General features: G+C 36.8%; 1 protein-coding gene across 2 annotated transcripts in view; it reads left to right on the top strand.

Annotated features, from left to right (window-relative positions):
• glrb.S (glycine receptor beta S homeolog) overlaps positions 1–22,257 on the top strand; it is a 76,458-nt gene that overhangs the window by 38,630 nt on the left and 15,571 nt on the right. For both annotated transcript variants that reach the window (XM_018243244.2, XM_041579542.1), the window contains exons 5-6: positions 14,196–14,425; positions 19,704–19,786. In XM_018243244.2, coding sequence (XP_018098733.1) covers positions 14,196–14,425; positions 19,704–19,786 — 313 coding nt within the window. The remainder of the gene's footprint in view (positions 1–14,195; positions 14,426–19,703; positions 19,787–22,257) is intronic.

The following is a 22,257-nucleotide window of genomic DNA, read 5'->3' as shown; positions in this document are numbered from 1 at the left end:
AAGTCACGAAGCGCCGAAAAGACCCGAAGTCACGAAAACAGTCGAAGTCCTGAAGCAGCGCAAAGACCCGAAGTCACGAAAACAGCCGAAGTCCTGAAGCGGTGAAAAGACCCGAAGTCACGAAAGGAGGCGAAGTTGAAGTACTGAAGCCATGAGTTCAATTCTACTGAACACCAGTTTGTGTTTTTTTTTTTTTTAATCCCCTGGCCACCAATGTATTATTTTAATATTCTATAGGCCCCTGCCACCAATCTTTTTTTTAAAACTTTTGTTTTTGGGGCCCCAATTTTTTTTTAACTCGTAAGGGGCCCCTTGCCACCATTGTTTTTTTTTTGGGTTTTTTTTTTAAAAAAAAAATTAATTTTCTTTTTGGTGGCCCCAAATTTTTTTAACTTGTAAGGGGGCCCCTGCCACCAGTTTTTTTTTTTTTTTTTCAAAAAAAAATTATTTTTTTTTTAAATTTTTTTGGGGCCCCAATTTGTTTTTAACTTGTAAGGGGGCCCCTGCCACCATTTTTTTTTTTTTTCAAAAAAAATTTTTTTTTTTTCAAATTTTTTTTTGGGGCCCCAATTTGTTTTTAACTTATAAGGGGGCCCCTGCCGCCAATGTTTTTTTTTTTTTTTCAAATTTTTTTTTGGGGCCCCAATTTGTTTTTAACTTAGAAGGGGGCCCCTGCCACCAATGTTTGTTTATTTTTTAGTTTTTTTTACATTTTTTTTGTTGGGGCCCCAAGTTTTTTTTAACAGGGGGCCCCTGCCACCAATGTTTTTAAAAAAAAAAAAAAATTTAATTTTTTTTTTTTTGGGGCCCCAATTTTTTTTATAAGGGGGCCCTGACCATCAATAGCTTTTTACAACTTGTGTGGGGGGGGGGTTACTTTTTTAGCGCTGATGTCTGTGTGGTCTTTTAACTGCGATGTGGGCGGGATATGGGGCGGAGCTTGGTCGTCAGTGTGGGCGGGGCCCAGGGGGCCCCAAAAATTTTGTTGTACGGGGCCCCGTGATTTCTAATGGCGGCCCTGTAAAGACTTAAATACAGCTTTGCATCTCCCTTAATCACAGCCACGGCCAATCACTATTCTACTCCTGTTTGTCAAATATAGTCACGTTCATGCCTTTATGTCCTTCCTTGTCAGGAGTGAGATCATCAGGAGAGCCTTACAAAGTGAATAAATGCTAAATTTTCAAAAATTTCATGAAGATTTTTCAAAGATTAAACATCTAAGAACTGAGGAAGTTCAATTTAGCATTTATTATTCTGTGTACCCAGGCCCAGATTTGTGGAAAGGCCACCAAGGCACGGGCCTAGGGTGGCAGGATTTTAGGGGCTGCATGCTGCCCAACCACACCCACATTGTTTAAGAAACATTGTGGATGCTCAGGGGATAAAATAGTATTTTAAATTTCCCGTGTGCAAATGAAAATTTGCCTGAATAAAAGGGAGGGGACAGGGGTGACAAACGACAGCGGACCTAGGGGTGCCTGCTATGTAAATCCAGCCCTATGTGTACCTGTCACTGTTACACCCATTTACCCTTATACACCCGATCCACTCAAACTATTAAATTGTGTTACTGATTGGCATAGAGCCTGGAATATGAAAAGGATAGGACCTGGATAGAAAACCAAGTACAGGTAGCAATAACAATACATTTTTAGCCATTACCAGAGGATTTTTTTTTAGATGGGGTCAGCGACCCCGATTCAAAAGCTGGAAAGGGTCAGAATAAAAAAGCTAATTATTCAAAAACCCTAAAAAAGAAAAAATGAAGGCCAGCTGAAAAGTTGCTTAGAATTAGCCATACATACACATACATACATCTCTATGCTTACACCTTGGGGGTTATTTATCAACGTCCGAATTTATCTCTCTATTTTCTGCTACAAACTCCGATCAAATCCGCTCGGGTTTTTTACACTTATTTATTATATTTTCCAGAAAATTTGCTTTGTGCTTTGTTTTTCATCCGATTTTCACGAATTTCTCTATTTCTTCGGAATTTTCACACGAACTTCGAGGTATTGCACAAAACCCAGCACACATCAAAAAATCATTGGGACTTCTTCCATTGACTTATATGCAACCTCGACAGGTCTGAGATGCCGGATTTTCAGATTCTGACTTTTCCATCCTCGGGGTTTAATAAATTACGAAAAATTAGATTTTTTTAAAAGTCAGATTTTATAAAAAAAAAAAAAAATCACAAATTTTTCGTGATTTTTGCATTTATGGTTTAGTAAATAACCTTGTGTCAAATACCATTTTCTTCCACTTTTATGAATGAGGTGCAAAATACAGAACACACAGATGCAAGAATCCTGAAATGAATAGCTTGAGAGGTTGTCCGTGTTCCCTTTGTGTACTGTACCTACACATACCTAATGAATTGCATTCTAAGGCCACATGCAAAATGATGCAATTAATACCACCCAATGAACACAGTGTATGCATGCTGCACCAATGGGGATGTTAATTGGAGTCTGCATTGTTGTAATTCTGCACACAGGTTGAGCACAAGCTGTTTGCTGGGTCCCCACTATTATACTAATTCTGGGGTAAACACTGCACTGTGAGTGAAACACATTGCAATTTAGTAGGAATGCACCAAATCCACTTCCTCTCGATTTGGCCAAATACCATGAAAATCTTTAAAGGAATCCCAAACTAAACCAAAATCCTAAACTGAATATGCAAATTAATCCAATTTATTGGTAAAAAATAGCTATTTATATGACCATGTTATCTAAAGTCATGATTTTAAGAGGTCACATTAGTTGGCCAGGCACTTGCATTTGCCAGAATCCTGCCAAAAGGGCTAGGATGGTCTCCTGAACCAAATCCAGGATTTGGTGTATCCCTAAAATTTAGACCTGTCTTTCCATATGTTTCCATTAGTAAATGAGTCATACTGTATGGCTTGTACTTGTTTCTAAATCAGTTTGTTGAGTGGAACATACCCAAAAAAAAGCCCAATAGTGTCAGCGCAGCTCCCATTGACTTCTATGGGACCTCAACAACTTTTACCTGGTGATTTGTTGTTTTTCATAGTTTTTACACTTAATAAATCTCAAAATGTAAGCGGCCCATTTAGTAACAATCAAATTTGTTTTGTTTTTTTAAATTAATCTTGAAAAATGTGGTTTTCCTATATTTCTAAAAATCTCAAAAAAATTTGAGAAGTATTGCATAAAAAACACGAAAGCCTTTAATGTCAAAGTTATGCCAAGTAAAAGTTGTTACGGTGCTATAGAAGTCAATGGGAGCTGCTATCCTATTAGACCATTTTAAACCATCAGAATTTTCGAGGTTTTTAGATTTTTAGAAGTGTCCAAAAAAACTTGCATTTTTAGAGGTTTTTTTTTTTTTTGCTTAATCAGATTTTTTTTCATTCATACCAGATCTTTTAATAAATTCAATTACATGGTTTTAGAGTTTGTGCGTTTGGTAGTGGTTTCAAAAACTTCTGAGAAAAGCGAATGAAAAATTAAAGCTGTCTCTGTATTTATGAGGGAAGTCTTATATACAAGGGGAAGCCTTGTATTTTATTTATTTTTTCACTTGCTTTTAAAGCATCTCACCTTCTTTTTGTTCTTCAAGAACAACTACTTCTGGGACATTATTTAAAAACTGACTTTCCCAGTCTACAAAAACCAATCCGCACCTCAAAATGGAAACTCTTTTGAATCACAGGGGTTTGCTAGCATAGACTAAATTAATATTTACTTCCAGAAATTGTATTATTCTATTTTGATTTTTACTTTTAAAATCCCATGTACTTTAAATATCAAAGTTGCTGGGAGATAGGAACCAGTAAATCTCTAGTCGCATGCTAGGGTCCTCTAGTGACCAAAATTCATGAAAACAATCCCAAGAGCATGCATGTTTGTAGTAAAAAAATATAGTTTATTAATACATGTTAAAAAGTATCAAAAAATGTCCCCACATGGCCTAACGCGTTTCATGCTTTTACTTGCCACTGGTTAAAAATGTAAGTCTATGGGGTCATTTACAGTGACCCCGGACACAAGTGCAAAAGCATTAATAGGAAGAACAGTTCACTCCTTGTACTTGACTCCTAGCTGTTCAATAATTGGTGCGGTTAAACGTATTTTGTTAGCAAAAGATGGCCAGAAATGTTGGCCAGTTTTGACCAGTGTGTCCATTATCTCCCCAATGATAGAGGCACAAATCATCCATGTGACTGTTATCTGTTTAGAATTGTGCAGATTCTGATTGGGCATATTGGTAAATCCATTCACACCATAATCTTATCATCAGATATTTGAGCATCAGATAAATGTTTCCTCCTCCTAATTTGATTGTTTGGGTCTTCCAAATGATTGCATCATGATCTGTTCTGGATAGTGCTGCTAGCAAATGGTTACCAACATGCCCATATGTACCTAGTTTAGGTATATTTTGTACTAGTCTTAAAATGAACTGATTACATTTATGCATTCTGCCCCTGTTCTGCATACTTAGTTCAGTTAACTTTCATTTTATCTGCATTCGCCTTATATTATTATCATATATTACTTTTTCAATTTTAGGTTTTTCTAGAGATCGGTAGTCTCTCAAATTTCAAAATATTCATAATACATAAAAAGTTATATTGTTATATTTTTGGCGGTACTAGAATTGTATACAGTATCTGTGGTTTATCTTTATTCATTATATAGACACAAGTACAGTGTGTTTTCAGATGTGCCTATGTTTGTCTGTAATAACATGATATTAAAGAGGCCTTAGTCCAGCCACTGCAGAAGAAAGACATTCATTATATTCATAAATCTCAGTCATTTTTTTTTTGTCCAGAACACTTTTTATAGAATATGATCAGAAGTATTAGAAACAGATATCTGGCAGGGAACTACATCTTGTATCTGAAAATGTACAGTATTTTAGAAAAGTTAAACAATGTAGTACTGTACATATGGCTTACAATGCAGATTATTGAACTGCTGAGTAGAGTGATTATTCTATGTGTATATATAAAGTATATATTAGGGATGCACTGAATCCACTAATTTGGATTCAGCCGAACCCCAGAATCCTTTGTGAAAGATTCGGACGAATACTGAATCAAATCTAAAATTGTATATGCAAATAAGGGGTGGGAAGGGGAAAACCTTTTTTATTTCCTTGTTTTGTGACAAAAAGTCATGCAATTTCCCTCCCTGCCCCTAATTTGCATATGCAAATTAGGTTTCCGATTTAGTTCGGCTAGGCAGAAGGATTTGACTGAATCCTGCTGAAAAAGGCTGAATCCCGAACCAAATCCTGGATTCGGTGCATCCCTAGTATCTATACTGTGCTTTACAAAACCCTTTGCTTGATCAATATTCTGATTTTACAAATTAAAAAAAAAAATCACTGAAATGATATTATCTATGATATTTTTGTTTCAGATCAATGAAAAGCATTTTTTCAGTTATTCGTTTGAAAAATTCGAATAAAAATTCAGTGCTTACATGATAATATTTTCAGAGGCATCATTTTTACTAGTTTTTTGTTTTGTTAGATACTGTATGTACCAGGTTTGAGCCCATTGTTCCAGGCAGATTTGTTTCAGGTTATTTAGTTTAGGTGAGACTTGGGGCAGATTTATTAAGGGTTGAATAGTAAATTCAAATTTTCTAATTTTTTTTGTGTTAAAATTCACGAATATTCGAACCTAAAACCTGCCGAATTCATTTACAAATCAATGGCAGAGGTCCATTGACCCATTTGAATATGTTAATAGCCTTCTTGACGTTCTAGTTTTTATTTTGGAGGAAAATTTTCGGATCGTTCCCATTCGATCGAATTTTAGACGTTCTATTTTTTCATAAATAACCTCCCGTTCAAATTGTGAGTAAAAAAAATTCACATGAATTCAAAATTCGACCTTTGATAAATCTGCCATTAGCATCAGAATTATGAGAAGGGTTGTAATAAAAAATGGGACCTCATAGGACATTCACTTTTTTGTTCTTAAAACCACACGAGTCTTAAATCTTCCAAAAAATAAAGCTTGGGTAAGTATTCCTTTTTAAGCAGGACAATGATCCCAAACGCGTGGCTCAGGAACAAAAACGTTCTATTCTACCATGGTGCCCTGATCTCAATACAATTGAAATTATATAGCACTTGAAAATGGAGGTGGAAAAGCACCGTCCAACTCACTTGAACAACCTATAGCAAATCTGCCTGGAAAAATTGGCCACAATCACTCTCACACGGTGTGCAAAGCCCAAAAGACTTATACTTGTAATATATTGTGTTATTCAAGAGGCTGAAAAAACAATAAACAGTGGGGAATAGAATACTTATACAAACAGCATAATGTGTTATAAACCTTAGGGATAGGAGAACTTGTGAGTGTGAGTAAATGTTCTCTCCATATTCCATCCTGATGTTATGGACAATGTGAAAGATGTGAAACATAGATTGTAAGCTCCACAGGCACACAGACTAATATGAATGCTGTATAACCTATTTAAAGAACTGTTAAGTATGTTGGTACGATATAAATAAAGGTTAAGTCTAGGCTTTTTAAATTCTGAAATATATTTTCACTGTTAGCTTTCAACAATGTATTTACTTGCACATCTTCTGAAATAGTGCGGATTGCTTGCAGAAAAAAAAAATTCCCTGCGGGTTAGTGTTCATGGTTAGTATTCATTTTTTAAAATATGTTTGAAGTTATATCCACTTTGATAAAAACAAACCTTTGGCACTAAGCTTGCCCACACATTACAAAAGACACTTTGGCGAGCATATTTTATTGATAGGGGAGCTGACATAATGTAAAAGCTCCTCCACATGTGAAACAAAAAAAAAAAGGGCACTGGAGTTCGGTTTGGAAAATGTTATTTTAATATTCATGTGGAAAAAAAATGCCAAGATTTATAGACTAAGGAATTAATCCTGAAAGCATTGGAATGCAGGTGGTAAAATGTTATGAATGCTTTTTGTTCTTTTTTTTTTTTATTTAGTCTAAATGTGCTTTATGAAGTAACATGAACAATGTGTAAGTGATTTAGCTTACCTTGAAGGGGCTGTAAAAACGGCCTATGACTGATGTTTGATATTTGACGACCTCTAATAGTCTACTTGGAATATGATATTAGCACAGAGCACACTTTTTGCTTTTGCTGCCAAAACAAACAGTGGCAATAACATAAAGCAAGTACTCAGAAGGCGACCTTTTGGCCATGTGCTTTTGATCTGGCTCCCTGTACTCTGATTGGGTTCTGCTCTGAACCACACATTCCTCATATATGCCATTTCCTTTTTCTTGGATGAGAAGCATGTATCAGGAGTCACTCAGTCCTGCAAACTGGAGTTCTAGAAGTAAATGGAGAGACTTTGCTGGGAATTTAACTCAAACCACAGTGTTGCAATGTGCTGTCAACAATTTGGCTCTCAATCAGTTTTGTGCTATTGCTTTTATTCAGTATTCATATCAGCGCTGCCTCCGGTTTGAACCATAAAGATTTAAGATTAAGCTTTGAGTCTTTACTTAAAAAGATGTGATGACTAAAAATACCGATCTCCAGAGCTACTTCTTTGTCTTAATGGTCACTTAAAGAAGAACTAAAGCTCAACAATGAATAAGACTATGCTGCAAATTAGATTTTGGGTTTCTGTACCCAATGCCACCCCATTTTATTTGCATATATTCTGGGCTTCTGTTAGTTAATTGAGCTTGGGATCAACTAAGGAGTAGATTTATTAAGGTTCGAAGTAAAAATTTGAATTCGAAGGCCTCACTCAACATGAACCTCACTAAACTTGTTTATAAGGATATCATTTTTTAGTATATTGATGGCTCTTATTTATTATAACACACAAGTTAAGTAAGTCATGTGATAAATTGCATCACTCAGCACTGATTATAACTGATGATGTCACTAACCACCTTTTATGAGGATATAATTTACAGGATATAAAAAAAAATTAAAGAGGACCTGTCACCCAGACATAAAAAGCTATATTAAAAGTAATTTTCAAATTAAACATGAAACCAATTTTCTTTTTATTAAAACATCTACACCTGTTATAAACTTTTTAGAAGCCTTAGCTGTCAATCACATATTGCCTGCCCCTTCTCTTTGCCTTAGCCACAGAGGCAGGGCAGGCAATTACTTTAACTGCTTTTCTCACATTCCACTTCCCTCCTCAACATCTAATTGTGTAGCCAGTGCAGAGGCATTGGCATCAGATGCCCCATTTTGGCACATAAAAAAAGATTTTGGCATTATACAATGTTTGCCTCAATAACAGTGTCCACAAAATGGTGCATGCCTGCTTGCTGTGATTGTGAATTCCAAGACAAAAAAAAAAAATAGATTTAAGGGGAATGTTCACCTTAGACCAGTGTTGTCCAACTTCTGTGGTACAGAGGGCCAACATTTTACTGGCCTATGTGGTGAAGGGCCGATAATAGAAGTCAGTGTAGGCCATACCCCCTTTTAAACCACACCAACTGTAAACCACACCCATGTTACCACAAGAACTTTTAAGATCATATCCACATTAATGGTGGTAGCACACCAAAAAACCAAATGGTTGGTGCTCACTGCAGGGAAATCCCTCATCACTCATATGTGAAAAATTGAAGTTATGTTAAACACATACCCTTAAATCCATATGGTTCATCCTCCCCTGTGGATAATACAACATCCCCCCCAACACATGATTAAACACCTTAGGGGCCCTTAACAACAATTTCCAAATGCTAACAAAACTCAAGAACAAACCCCTAACAGGCTTACATCGCACAGGTAGTATAGGGCAAGCAGAGAATGGCACACACAAGCAGCACTGGGCAAGCAGAGAATGGCACACACAAGCAGCACTGGGCAAGCAGAGAATGGCACACACAAGCAGCACTGGGCAAGCAGAGAATGGCACACACAAGCAGCACTGGGCAAGCAGAGAATGGCACACACAAGCAGCACTGGGCAAGCAGAGAATGGCACACACAAGCAGCACTGAGTAAGCAGAGAATGGCACACACAGGGAGGGAAGGCAGAACAGAGCAGGAGACAAGGAAAGCTCTGTCTAATATGTACTACATACAGTGACACAGTGCTGGTGCCCCATTAGCATTTTGAATAAAGTGTGAACAGGTGAACAATGTGGCAGTTTTGGTCTGGGTCTCAGGTGTGAACAGTACAGGCCTTTAGGGTGTGAACAATAGAGGTGTCACAAGTGTGAACAATGCAGGGGGATCACACGTGTTAACAATACAGGGGATTAAAGTCTGAATTTGAGGTTTAAACAATGCAGGGGCCAATTAATCTCTGTAGTGATACCTTTTAAATTTTACATATGGTAAACAGACACAGCATGTGGGGGGCCACAGAAGGGGGGGCGAGGACCGCCAGTTGGACAGCCCTGCTTTAGACCATATTTTACATTTGAATAGCCCCTGGGGCAGATTAACTAACGGGTGAATTGTTGCCATTGACTCACACACTTCGCACCGCTTTGCCAGGCCCAAATTCATTACCACTACGCTAAGTCACTAAAATGCGAAGTTGTGCCCTGGGCGTCTAACAATTGCAACTTTTCACTAGCGATACTTCTTCAGTGTGAGCATTTCATGGCGAAGATTAGCGTTTGTTTATGCCTAGTGAAAAGTCGCTAGTGATCTTATACTTAGGTCAATTTGAATAGGGCGAGTACATTAAAGTTGTATGGACGTCTTTATTAGAGATGTTGGTGCAAATGATTGAAGTGGCCACTTTTAATAACTAGTGTCCAAGGAACCTTAATAAAGACAAAAGAGATCATATAATGCCCTAGGCATGAACCCACTGTAAAATAAATGTTCCATGGCCCTCAAATGTCTGGGGAAAAATGTTAACCCAAAAAAGTTTGTTAGGACTTTTGCAGGCAAACCCACTTCAAAAAAGGAAGTGTTTTTTTCAACTTTAAGGAATTTAGGCAGACAGGATATGATGTAAGATTGAGAAAGATATAGCTTCACTTTAGCAGTTCGCCTGGTCTGAAGTTGCGAAGTCAACTCTAGTGAAAGAGGTAACGTTCAGTAAAATCCTCACTGTAGTGAATTTGCGGAGCATTGACCAATCACCTGAGTGAAAAGTCCCTGGCAATAGAGTGTGAACGAATGCTAGCGACGGTCTCTTTCGCTAGCGAACTGTCATCTGTGCCTGTTGAATGTGAATTGGCGATGTCCCTGCGGATGTGCTTTCTGGCAAAAAGTGGCTAGCGTTAGCCACTTCGCCCTTTGCCCCACTGTGAGAAATGTTCCATTTTGAAGCTACAGACCTGATAAGCCACAGATCAGCCCTGCTAAAGTTCTTTCTTCTGTGCTCGAAGCGCTCTGTAGGGGATTTCCCAGGGACTTGGCAGGCAGCCTAACAAAAAAAAAAAAATCAAACCCACATGGCTGTTCACATGCTTCCTTCTCCTGTTTCATTTGCTTATCTTTGGTAGGATTGGTCGGCAAGATTTAACCAATAGGATTAGTGAACTGCAAATGAAGAAGGAGAGGGGAGGCATTCTCGGTAACCAGATAAGATCATAGAATATGATTCATAATTCAAGGTTTATTAGAAATTGATTTAGATTCATTGATTTCTGACCTGTGCTTAGCTTCTTTACAACAACCCAGAACTCACTGGGCATTGCAGTGCCACTGCATTGCAAAAGATAGCCTAACAAGGTGCAAGATGGCAAAATGATAAAGCTAAAGGTATGGTTAATTACTGTTCCAGGTCTTTTTATTTTAAAATGCCCAGTAGTTCCTAAAACCTACCTCTGTTGGATCCACATTTCAGAACTGTACATGAAGAAACAGGACAGTTAAGTGAAATAATTATATCAGGATATTTGTCTCCCTGGGAAAAATAACTTGATTACAATATCTTTTGCACGTATAGGGAAAAAAAATCTGAATGTAAGGTGTCTATAGTTTACTTTCTACAACTGAAACTGAGCTTTATTCCCCATGTGATTATTTTTTCTTTTTATTGGCAATCAATTCACTGGAGCCTGCTTGCACTCATATATTATTCTTAGAATAATCAGATGTGTGCTTTATATTCTGTACCTGAGGCCATGGAAATGAGAAGATTTATTCAATAGAAATTTCTTTTGCTTGGCTACTTCTAATACTGTGCTTTCATGTCTTCGTTCTAGCTCTGCACTAACCTATTGTGTTTTCTGGGTCTTTATTGCTTAGGAATATGCAAATGATGGACAGCATTACTCTTAGTCCTTAATGGTGAACTGCAGTTTTAAACTCTCACCACGCCTTGCTCCCCCCTCCCAAATTAAAATAGATTCTATTTGTGTAATAGGGATAAAATAAAACAGGGTGAATTTTTGGTGTCCATATTTAAACTGCAAGATATACAGTATTAATCCATCATCATCTTCCCATTGATCTCAAGTACAGAGATCTCAGGTAGAGGAAGAAGTAGTGAATAAACAATAATCACAGGCGGCCGAAGACAGATTGACCCGGATTCGCCAAATCCAAGATCCTGGCCGAACTGAATCTGAACCCTAAAAAAAACATACACAAAAAAGCTTTGTGTGCGATCATCATTGATTGCTCCAAGTTGTCTATTTCTGGGCACAAGGAAGATTTGGAGATTCCCTGATTAGCAGAGTTTGGTGCATCACTAGTTAAATTCTTTATTAAATAGTTAATGTATATAAAGAGGACACCAACTTTTTTATTTTCAGAACAATTTACAGCACATTTATTTTCTATTTGTGAAGCTGCTTTGCAAAACAGGTTTCTTTAAATGTACGGAAATGTGTTACAATTCAAAATTAAGTTTAGTTACAGTAACTGGATCTTAAGCAGTAGAATATAAGTGTTACCATAGTAGCTGGCTATTATGATGAAAGTACATGCCTGCAGTGGCTGCCTATTGCTGTGTATTGAGTTTACTGACCGCTAGAAAAAAAATGACACATAAAAGGGTTCAACTAAAAACATTTATATTTAATTATATTTAATTTAGGAAATACAGGTATGGGTTTTCCAGATATGTAATTTGGATCTTCATACCTTAAGTCTACTAGAAAAGCATGTAAACATTAAAGAAACCCAATAGGCTGGTTTTGCGTTCAGTAAGGATTAATTATATATTAGTTTAGATCAAGTACAAGGTACTGCTTTATTATTACAGAGAAAAAGGAAATCATTTTCAAAATTTGTATTTTATGGAAAAAATGGAATATACAGTATTCTGAGCTTTCGGTATAACAGGTATCCGGATAACTGTATCCCTTTAAGTTTCTGTTACTTATAGAGATACGATTATTGGTTTTTCACCCCCATTTTTTATGAACCTTTTTTTTATATAGCAACAAAAGTATTGTTATTTTCAGCTACTTTTTTTTCCATCCACTGTTTGCAGAGAAATCACTGCCACTAAAGTGAGATTTGTCTGCTTTAATCTGCCATTATACATCACTTCAAAGTGAAAATGTGTACACCAAGTTATTACGTAAGAAGAATTAACAGTCCTGCCTGAATCAGCATTGTGAACAATTTACAAAATCACATAAAACACCAAACACTGTCTAGCATAAACTGCTGTTGAATTATGAACTGTATAAAAAAGCAACAAAAACTGCACCATCATGTGCATGTGAGAGAGTGTGTATGCGAGGGAGGAGTATTAATTATATCAACTAAGTATTGTATATTACATGCTGCCACATTTTTAAACATTATCTATAAGTAACTACCTTCACGCCTGTGAAAATTCCTTGGATGTCTTCAAGGCAACTGAAGAGTGAGAATGAGTTTTGTATCTATAATTTTTATCTTAAACATGCGGATAGCTGTTAGCTGAGAAATTGTGTAAAAACACCTTCATTTTATCCATTAAACTGTTTTATCCAGAAAAGTTTGCTGATTAGAAGAATGTCTATGTTAGGTGGTCTTGTTCTCTAGATTCAGAACAGCTGTGTAGAAGAATCCATTCAGCGCAGAATGCACGTTCATTGCAGGGAATTCTGCATAAGCAGAAGAGCTAGACAGCAGATGAGTTGCATTTGGGATTTAAACATGTGCAGGGTCATTATACACTATGGGGCAGATTTATCAAGGGTTGAATTTCGAGGGTTATTAAACCCTCGAATTCGACCCTCGGAGTAAAATCCTTTGAATTTGAATATCGGATTTGAAGGATTTAGCGCAAATGCTTCGATCGAATGATCAAATAAAAATCATTCAATCGAACGATTCAAAGCGATCGATCGAAGGATTTTTATTAGATCGAAAAAAGTTTAGAAAAGTGCTGGGGAAGGTCCCTATAGGCTAACATTGCAGCTCGGTAGGTTTAAAGTGGCAAAGTATGAAGTCAAAGTATTTTTTAAAGAGACAGTAGTTCGACTATCGAATAGTCGAACAATTTTTACTTTGAATCGTTCGAATCATTCGATTGAATTCGATCAAATTTGACCCATTCTATGGTCGAAGTACCCAAAAAAATTGTTCGAAATTCGATTTTTTTTTTCATTCGAATTCTTCACTCAAGCTTAGTAAATCTGCCCCTAAGTAACTGCAGGTAAACCTGTCTTGTAGAAGGAAGACTGGGTGAATTATGCAGTCAGTTGTAGCAAGGAATTTCAGCCAGAAAAAAGCACCAATAGCGTAAAAAGGAAATCGTTTTATAAAAATTTAGATTTTTTGATTTTAAAGGAGTCTATGGGAGATGGTCTTTCCGTAATTTGGAGCTTTCTGGATAATGGGTTTCTGGATAATGGATCCCACCTGTACTTGTACGGTAGTAATGTGTGGGCCAGCCCGAAGCTCGTGGGGCCTCCAGGGTTTACTCGTGCATGCCCGACCCATTTCATGACGTCACACAAAATGAGCAGGTATATGTATATAAAGAGGGGACCATGCTGGGTTACGTTCGGGTGTGGGCTGGGGTGCAGCGGGTTAGGGTTGGGTTAGGGTTGAGTTTTTCTTGACCAGAGACTGGTTTGATTACCATTTTGTAGTCAGAAAGGAGTTCTTTAGTTCTTCTAAAGCCCTCAATTGGAGGCTTTTTAACTTACCTCTGAAAATTTCAAGCATTGTTTGAGCATTTGGTTAAACTTGAGTAACATGTAATCCAGTAACCCAGAGCAGCCAGACAATTGTTTATTTTTATTATTTCAGTAATTTATAGTATGTCTAACATGTCTGTCATTTTATTTTACCTTTTTAGGATTACAGAGTCAATATTTTTCTACGGCAAAGATGGAATGACCCTCGCCTTAAACTCCCCAATGACTTCCGAGGCTCTGACGCATTGACAGTGGATCCCTCAATGTTTAAATGTCTCTGGAAGCCAGATTTATTTTTTGCAAATGAAAAGAAAGCAAACTTTCATGACGTCACCCAAGAAAACATTCTACTGTTCATTTTCCGAGATGGAGATGTTCTTCTAAGTATGAGGTACTTATTATATCTTAGAAAAAAAAGCAATTGTGCGCAAGATGATTAATTTAAGTGCATAAAAAACTCTAAAAACATACGGTAAATGTTTTCTTGCAAAGTGCGCCAGGAACATGTTCATTTCCTTGTGTAACATGTTTATTAACCAAAAGGTTACCTAATGTGCATTCTGCTAAACCAGCTTTTTCTTAAAAGAAGAAAAACAGAAAAGCTCCATTAAACAGCATTCTTTTAACCCCTTGTACCTTATGTATCTTATGAAAGCTCCATTAAACAGCATTCTTTTAACCCCTTGTACCTTATGTATCTTATGAAAGTATGTGCATTCTGAATATGAAAAAGGATACAACTATAATAGCATGCTCATTGTCTTAACTATTAAGAGCAATTTACCAATATTTATTCCCAATCTGATAATTTGCTGATTAATGATTTCACTAATTCGCATTGGCTATATTTTTATTCTTCACCCTGCTGTCCAAACAAAGAATATTATGGGGCAGATTTACATATGGTCGAATATCGAGGGTTAATTAACCCTTGATATTCGACTGCCGAAGGTAAATCCTTCAACTTCGAATATCGAAGTCGAAGGATTTACGGCAATTAGTTCGATCGAACGATTAAATCCTTCGAATCGTTTGTTTCGAAGGATTTTAATTCATCGATCGAGCGATTTTTCTTAAACCAAAAAAAGCTTGCAAAGCCTATGGGGACCTTCCTCATAGGCTATCATTGAGGTTTCGGTAGGTTTTAGATGGCGAAGTAGGGGGTCGAAGTTTTTTATAAAGAGACAGTACTTCGACTATAGAATGGTCGAATAGTGAAACGATTTTTAGTTCGAATCTTTCAATTCAAAGTCGAAGTCGTAGTCGATGGTCGAAGTAGCCAAAAAAAACATTTTTTTATTCTATTCCTTCACTCGAACTGAGTAAATGTGCCCCTATTTGTAACCATTTATTGCTGCATTCAGACTGAAAAGCTATGTAGGAGTGAATGTGGAATTGATATGAATTGTAGATTGCCAATTAAAGGAACAGTTCAGTGTGAAAATAAAAACTTGTTAAATATACTGTATGTGTAAAATAAAAAATGTTTCTAATATAGTTAGTTAACCAAAAATGTAATAAAAGCTGGAGTGACTGGATGTCTAACATACTGTAATAACAGAACACTACTTCCTGCTTTTCAGCTCTCTAACTCTGAGTTAGTCAGTGACTTGAAGGGGGACCGCATGGGATATATGATATGTTGGCATGGGAGGGTAGGAGTGTCAGCAAAACCTGTGTTATTTCCTTGTTGGTGTCAATTGAGACAATTTCTTCCTTAAACTTTTAAAAAGTACTGTTTGATTGTTTATTTTTATTGCCTTGTGTATTTTTTTTGTCCACGTTATTACTTTACAATATGGGTTCTCTTCTTTAAAACAGGGGAGATTCTATGCCTCTTGGTCTGGTTATTGTATTATTCCCAAAATCGATTTTGCATAGATTAGAAGTATGTTTTGTATCATTATCCTTCTACATGATCAAAATGTTCAAAAATCACGACCACAAGCCGCAGGAGATAGCATGACATTGTAAAAAAGAAGCATACAGTCTTTGGGATTCCAAAGTTTATAATACCATGGTATGTATTGGTGAATCTTTAGCCAAAATAACTGCAGATTCACCAGAGACCAAAGGAGCAGCAGCACCTGATGGTCTTAAAAATACAATGCTGCTCCACTTCTGCATATGGGAAAACAGCATCTTTAAGTGTTAATATGTACACTTAGAAAGCTATATTCTCATTCCTTGTTTATTTGATGTAAATTAAATATCACAATGTTGCATTACTTAAAACACCACTCATAAACCAAACATATTTCCCAAAAAAATGATAAGGATGACAAATTAATTGTGTGACATGGTATAAACAACAAAAGATAACCAACATGCTGTAAATTATATGGGCAGATGGTGGACCAGGAACTCAGCGAGGAAGAAAACACAAATTTATGGGATGGGGCAATGCAATTTCGTGAAAGAATAAGATGGAAAGCCTTGCGCATCAACTGCAAGAAAGAGCAGAATTGCACCAAGTAACTTTGGCACCCATGGCAAGGGAGGCGGTGTGTGCACCCACCACCCTTTCTTACACACTTAGTGGCAAATAGAAGTCAGCTTACACAGAATGGACAGTCGAGACAATAAATCTATATTGACAGTTTATAGGATTTAGACTAAACTTGATATGTTGAAAGGAAACCACTTAGAAACCAAAATGTTCTTAAAGCTTGCTGTGATAATTATCATTGTTAGCCAATAAAGATATCACCTTTATACCACTTTTGTTATGCTCCATCTGGTTAGCACGGTACTTGCTTTACATAGCATTCGAGCTAATATAAGAGAGCTGCACCACAAAGACAACTTAACATCAAATGCTATGCTCTTCCAAATAGCTACAGGCGAAAAAAGACTAAAAGGTTACCTAATGTGCATTCTGCTAAACCAGCTTTTTCTTAAAAGCAGAAAAACAGAAAAGCTCCATTGAACAATATTCTTTTAACCTCTTGTGTCTTCCTATCTTATGACAGTATGTGCATTCTGAATATGAAATCATACCAATATAATTGTTGCTCAATGTCTTAACTATAACGAGCAATGTTCCAATATTAATTCACAATCTCACAATTGGCTGATAAAAAAAGATAATGATCTCACTAATTCGCATTGGCTATATTTTTATTCTTGACCTGGCTGTCCAAACTAAGAATCTTGTTTGTAACCATTTATTGCTGCATTCAGACTGAAAAGCTACAGTATGTAGGAGTAAATGTGGAATTGATCTGAATTTTAGATCGACAATTAAGATATTTGATATTTTGGCATGGGAGGATGGGAGTGTCAGCAAGACCTGTGTTATGTCCATGTTGGTTTCAATTGAGACATTTTCCTCCTCAAACTTTTAAAAAAAATAATGTTTGATTGTGTATTTTTTGTTGTTTTATGTATTTAGTTGTCTTGTGTATTGTTGTTGTCCACATTATTACTTTACAATAGGGGTTCTCTTTCTTTAAATAGGGGTGATTCTATGCCTCTTGGTGCCTGAAGCGGCTCCTGCAATTCTGTCCACACCCTTGCTCCCCAGCACTTTCCTTTTTTGTGCAGGAGTGGTCCAGGGGGGACAGATACGCTAGTGCAGAGGGTGCAATTGCGCTCATGGCAGCAGCGCCCTGCCTTAAAATAACGTAAATATTTGTCAACAGAGTTGATCTCTTTTATTACATTTAAAGGAGAACTAAATCCTAACTAAAGAAGTAGGCTAGAAATGTTGTACATTATGTTTTGGGCTTCTGTACAAACCCAAGGCAACCACAGCCCTTTAGTAGAAAATATCTGTGCCTCTGAATGATATCCCAGTAGCTCCCCATCTTCTTTTCTGCTGATTCACTGCACATGCTCAGTGCTGCTGTCACTTACTGAGCTTAGGGACCCACTCACAATATACAGTACACATAGAATAGAAATGTCACAATATAAGGCTGATTAGTAATTCATACAGATACTTACTATGGGGCACATTTACTAAGGGTCGAATATCGAGGGTTAATAAACCCTCAAATTCGACCCTCGAATTTAAATCCTTCAAATTCGAATATCGAATTCGAAGGATTTAGCGCAAATCCTACGATCGATCGATTGAAGTAAACATCATTCGATCGAACGATAAAATCCTTTGGATCGAACGATTCGAATGATTTTAAGTGATCGATCGAAGGATTTTTCTTTGATCAAAAAAGCTTAGAAAAGTGATGGGGAAGGTCCCCATAGGCTAACATTGTACCTCGGTAGGTTTAAACTGCCGAAGTATGTAGTCAAAGTTTTTTTTAAAGAGACAGTACTTCGACTATCGAATGGTCGAATAGTTGAACGATTTTTACTTCGAATCGCTCGAATCGAAGTCGAAGGTCGTAGTAGCCTATTCGATGGTCAAAGTACCCAAAAAATACTTCGAAATTTTAAGTTTTTTTCATTCGAATACTTCACCCGAGCTTAGTAAATGTGCCCCTATATGTCAGCTCAGAAACCAGTGCAATTTGCATCAGAATTAATAATCAGCCCTGTAGCATCAGCTTATATTACAGACAAACCTCATTTTCTGCCTGTAAAATTGCTCCAACCCCTAAGTTTAGCTTCTCAACAGCTGCTCAGAGCCCACTGAGCATGTGAGTGTCACAGACACTTTCCAAGATGGTGACCCCCTGTGACAAATTTGAAGCCCTGGATAATTGCTGCTATTGACAAGCTGAACCTTTGGGCTGGTGCAATACATTCAGTCTATAAAATATGGCATTTTTAGTCATTTTTAGGTTTTAGTTCTCTTTTAAGCCACTATACTGCACCTCTTGCTCTTTTATATCCTTTGACTTCTAGATACTCTGATACTATTTTCTCCCTTTATTTGTAAGATCAATTATGAGCAATAACTCTAAGTGTGTGTGTATCCAATGGACTTCCCAATCCCAATAATGAAAACCATGGGGATTTCAAAGGGCTTGAAAGCATCAATATAGCCCTAATGGATACATTTGGTACTTGGATCATGAGAAAATGGAGATCCTTGTCTTAACTTCCATTATAATAACTGACAAGAGTTAGGTGCATGTCTTTCAGACCATACTGTCGCTCACAACAGATTCCCATCAAGTATCATGGGGATAACTCAATCTCTTGTTGCTGAGACAAAGTTCAGAAAATGTGTTGTTACATGATAGTACAATTTTCTGCAATCTTTAATATATTCTTCTTACAAATAAAGTTTTCTTAGAATTTGTTATATCACAAATATGTCTCCTAGCAACCACCTATGTTAATCACCAAAGTTTATGACAAATAGAAAAAATAAGAAACAATAAAACCTCTTCATATCTGTATGTATGATGAACTAAAAACTCTGATGCATTTGAATGTATCACACAAACAGTAGGTGTACGTGTGCTTCTTCCAATATGTTTAAAAAGTATGTTACACTATGCTTTAACCTGTGGTATACAGAGATGGGAGGCTACTACAGCCATCAGTACAGTAATATACACAAAGCATTCTGGTAAATTATGCTTTGTTCATACTAAAGATACAAAGATCAAATGCTACAATATACGTGAATTAGATATAATGTAAATATACTGAAACTTTAAATAGTAGTTCTTTAGAAGTAGGGGTACTATAAAAGTATTAAAATATTTTCCTAAGGCATAATATCGCCTTTAACTATTTTGTTTCATCTTTAGGTTATCCATCACATTGTCGTGTCCTTTGGACTTGACATTATTCCCAATGGATACCCAACGCTGTAAAATGCAGCTGGAAAGTTGTAAGTATAGTCCCTACAATACCTTACTGTTTTTTTACCATACATTTCATCTTCAGGTAATTAACTCTTTAAAATAAAGTGAAAAGAAAATATTTTGAATGTTATACAGCCCTAGACTAAATGTGGAACAAACTGGCTATAAGCTGATGGTAACAACAGAGCACAATTCCTGATTAAATGGCTAGGATAATTCACTCAAGTTGGTTTGATGGTGGCAATTAAAATGTCACTTTATTAATTTCGTTAATTAATTAAATTTATTATAAAATTAATACCCTTAAAGGGGTTGTTCACCTTTGAGTTAACTTGTAGTACGATGTAAAAAGTGATATTCTGCAACAATTTGCAGTTGGTTTTCATTTTTAATTATTAGTAGTTTTTGAGTTATTGAGCTTTTTATTAAGCAGCTCTCTAGTTTGTAGGTTCAGCAATCTGGTTGCTAGGGTCCAAATGACCCTAGCAACCATGCATGGATTTGAATAAGAGACTGGGATATGAATAGGAGTGGCCTGAATAGAAAAATGAGTAATAAAAAGTAGCAACAACAATAAATGTGTAGTCTTACAGAGCATTTGTTTTTACATGGGGTCAATGTCCCCCATTTGAAAGTTGGAAAGAGTCAGATAGAAAGGACAAATAATTAGAAAAACTATATAAAAAAAAAAAAAGAATTGATGAAGACTAATTGAAAAGTTGCTTAGAATTGATGGTTCTATAACATACTAAAAGTTAACTTGAAGGTGAAACACCCCTTTAGTAGCAACCAGAATTCTGTCATCCCAGTCATCCACCATCAGCATCCATGTCAAAATCACTAGCATAGACCTAATACTCAGCCTGTATTTGAACACTATGGATTGCAGCGCGTGACAATAACTGATGTAAATGACCATCCATGCATGTTTTTAGATCAGAGGACCCCAAACCAAAGGGCTTTCCCTTAGGTTTCATAGTTTACTGAAAACAAAATACTACTGTAGCCCTCATATGTTTGTTGTTGTCAAGAGCGCCTCATGGCCTACGGTGTCGGATCCAAGATGGCGGCGCCCTTAACCCATGTGGTTGACGCCGTCGCCATGATGTTGGCGCGAACATGTCACACGCCTCATGCAAAATTTGAAGATTTAAAACCTTTCCAGGTCACAGGTTCAATGCCCGATAATAGGAATTCCTGTCTCGTGTTCCTGGGTTCCCTTTTATTCTACTGTTTCCTGGATTCTTGACTCCTGCTTTGACCTTGATTCTGATCCTAGCTGCCTGCCTGATTGAATGCTTTGCCTGAACCTGACTACAATAACACCTGACCCTTTTGGATAACGCAAACTTAACCCTAAGCTTCCTCCTTGGTCCTGACTACTCCCTGGTGGAGCCGATAGGCCCCTGACAGTTGTAATCCTATTGTTATAATTGCTTACATCCCCTTTGGCAAAACACCATCATTGAGGCAAATCTTACTTGGGATGAATGGCCATGCTGAATACCAGTTTCTGTTACATTTAGCACACAGGCTTATTTCCTGAGTGGACCTGACTAAATGTTGGACAATAAAGGGGATTCATGCCCAAACATTCTGGTAATCTCGGCTTTAGTTTAATTCAATGAAAAATATAATCCCTTTTTGACATAGGCTCATTCAGTTGAGCTAATGTAAAAAGGTGCATAAATATAAAATTAATCAGAACTTTTAAAAAATAAATATATTTTTTACATAGACATACCCTATTCCAGGTACTATAGGAACCATTTCCCAGCCCCCCTTGGGTTCACTCAAACCCATTCAACCCTTCCATCATCTTTTCCCATTGTGAAGTGATAGATTCTGGGACTTTAAGTCCCTGTGCATTCCATATTGGGTGGGGCACAGATTCTCTGGAAAGCAGAGCTTCTAATCCCAGAAATCATCACTTCACAATGGAACAATGTGAAAAAGAAGCTGCATGAATCTGCAGACTATCATGGTTTCCTTTCAGTCCGTGGAATTAGGTATATCTATGTAAAAAAAACCAAAAACATATATATTTATTTTTGGACGTTCAAATTGAAATGGGGGAAAATTTTTCCCTTTAAACTAAGGCATTCAAAGGTTCCTTATTCTAGTCATGCTTTAATTTCCGTTCTGCTGTATTTCTAGATCGTTAACAGAAGGGGGTACAGAATGTTAGGGCTTGCTATTATCCAGCAGAGGTGTCTTTATAGCCTGTAAAAACATTTAAAGGGGAACTATCGCAAAAATGAAAATGTAATATTAGCTTCCTCACACTGAAGTAAGAAACTTTCTAAATACAGTCAATTAAAACTCTGCATTGTTTCTGAAATAATCATGTTTATCTTCACTGTCCCCCTCTCAGCATCTGTCTCTCCCCATTCTGTGTTCATGCAGCAGTTGGATGTCAGATAAATATATATTATAGGGGGGGTTCCTTTCCTAGCAGATGCATTACAGCTCAGTCAAATAACTGATTCCAGTACAA

The sequence above is a fragment of the Xenopus laevis genome, chromosome 1S, assembly GCF_017654675.1.
Source record: "Xenopus laevis strain J_2021 chromosome 1S, Xenopus_laevis_v10.1, whole genome shotgun sequence".
Lineage (NCBI taxonomy): Eukaryota > Metazoa > Chordata > Amphibia > Anura > Pipidae > Xenopus > Xenopus laevis.
The sequence above is the reverse complement of the archived record's forward strand: the minus strand, read 5'-3'. Positions and strand labels throughout refer to the sequence as shown.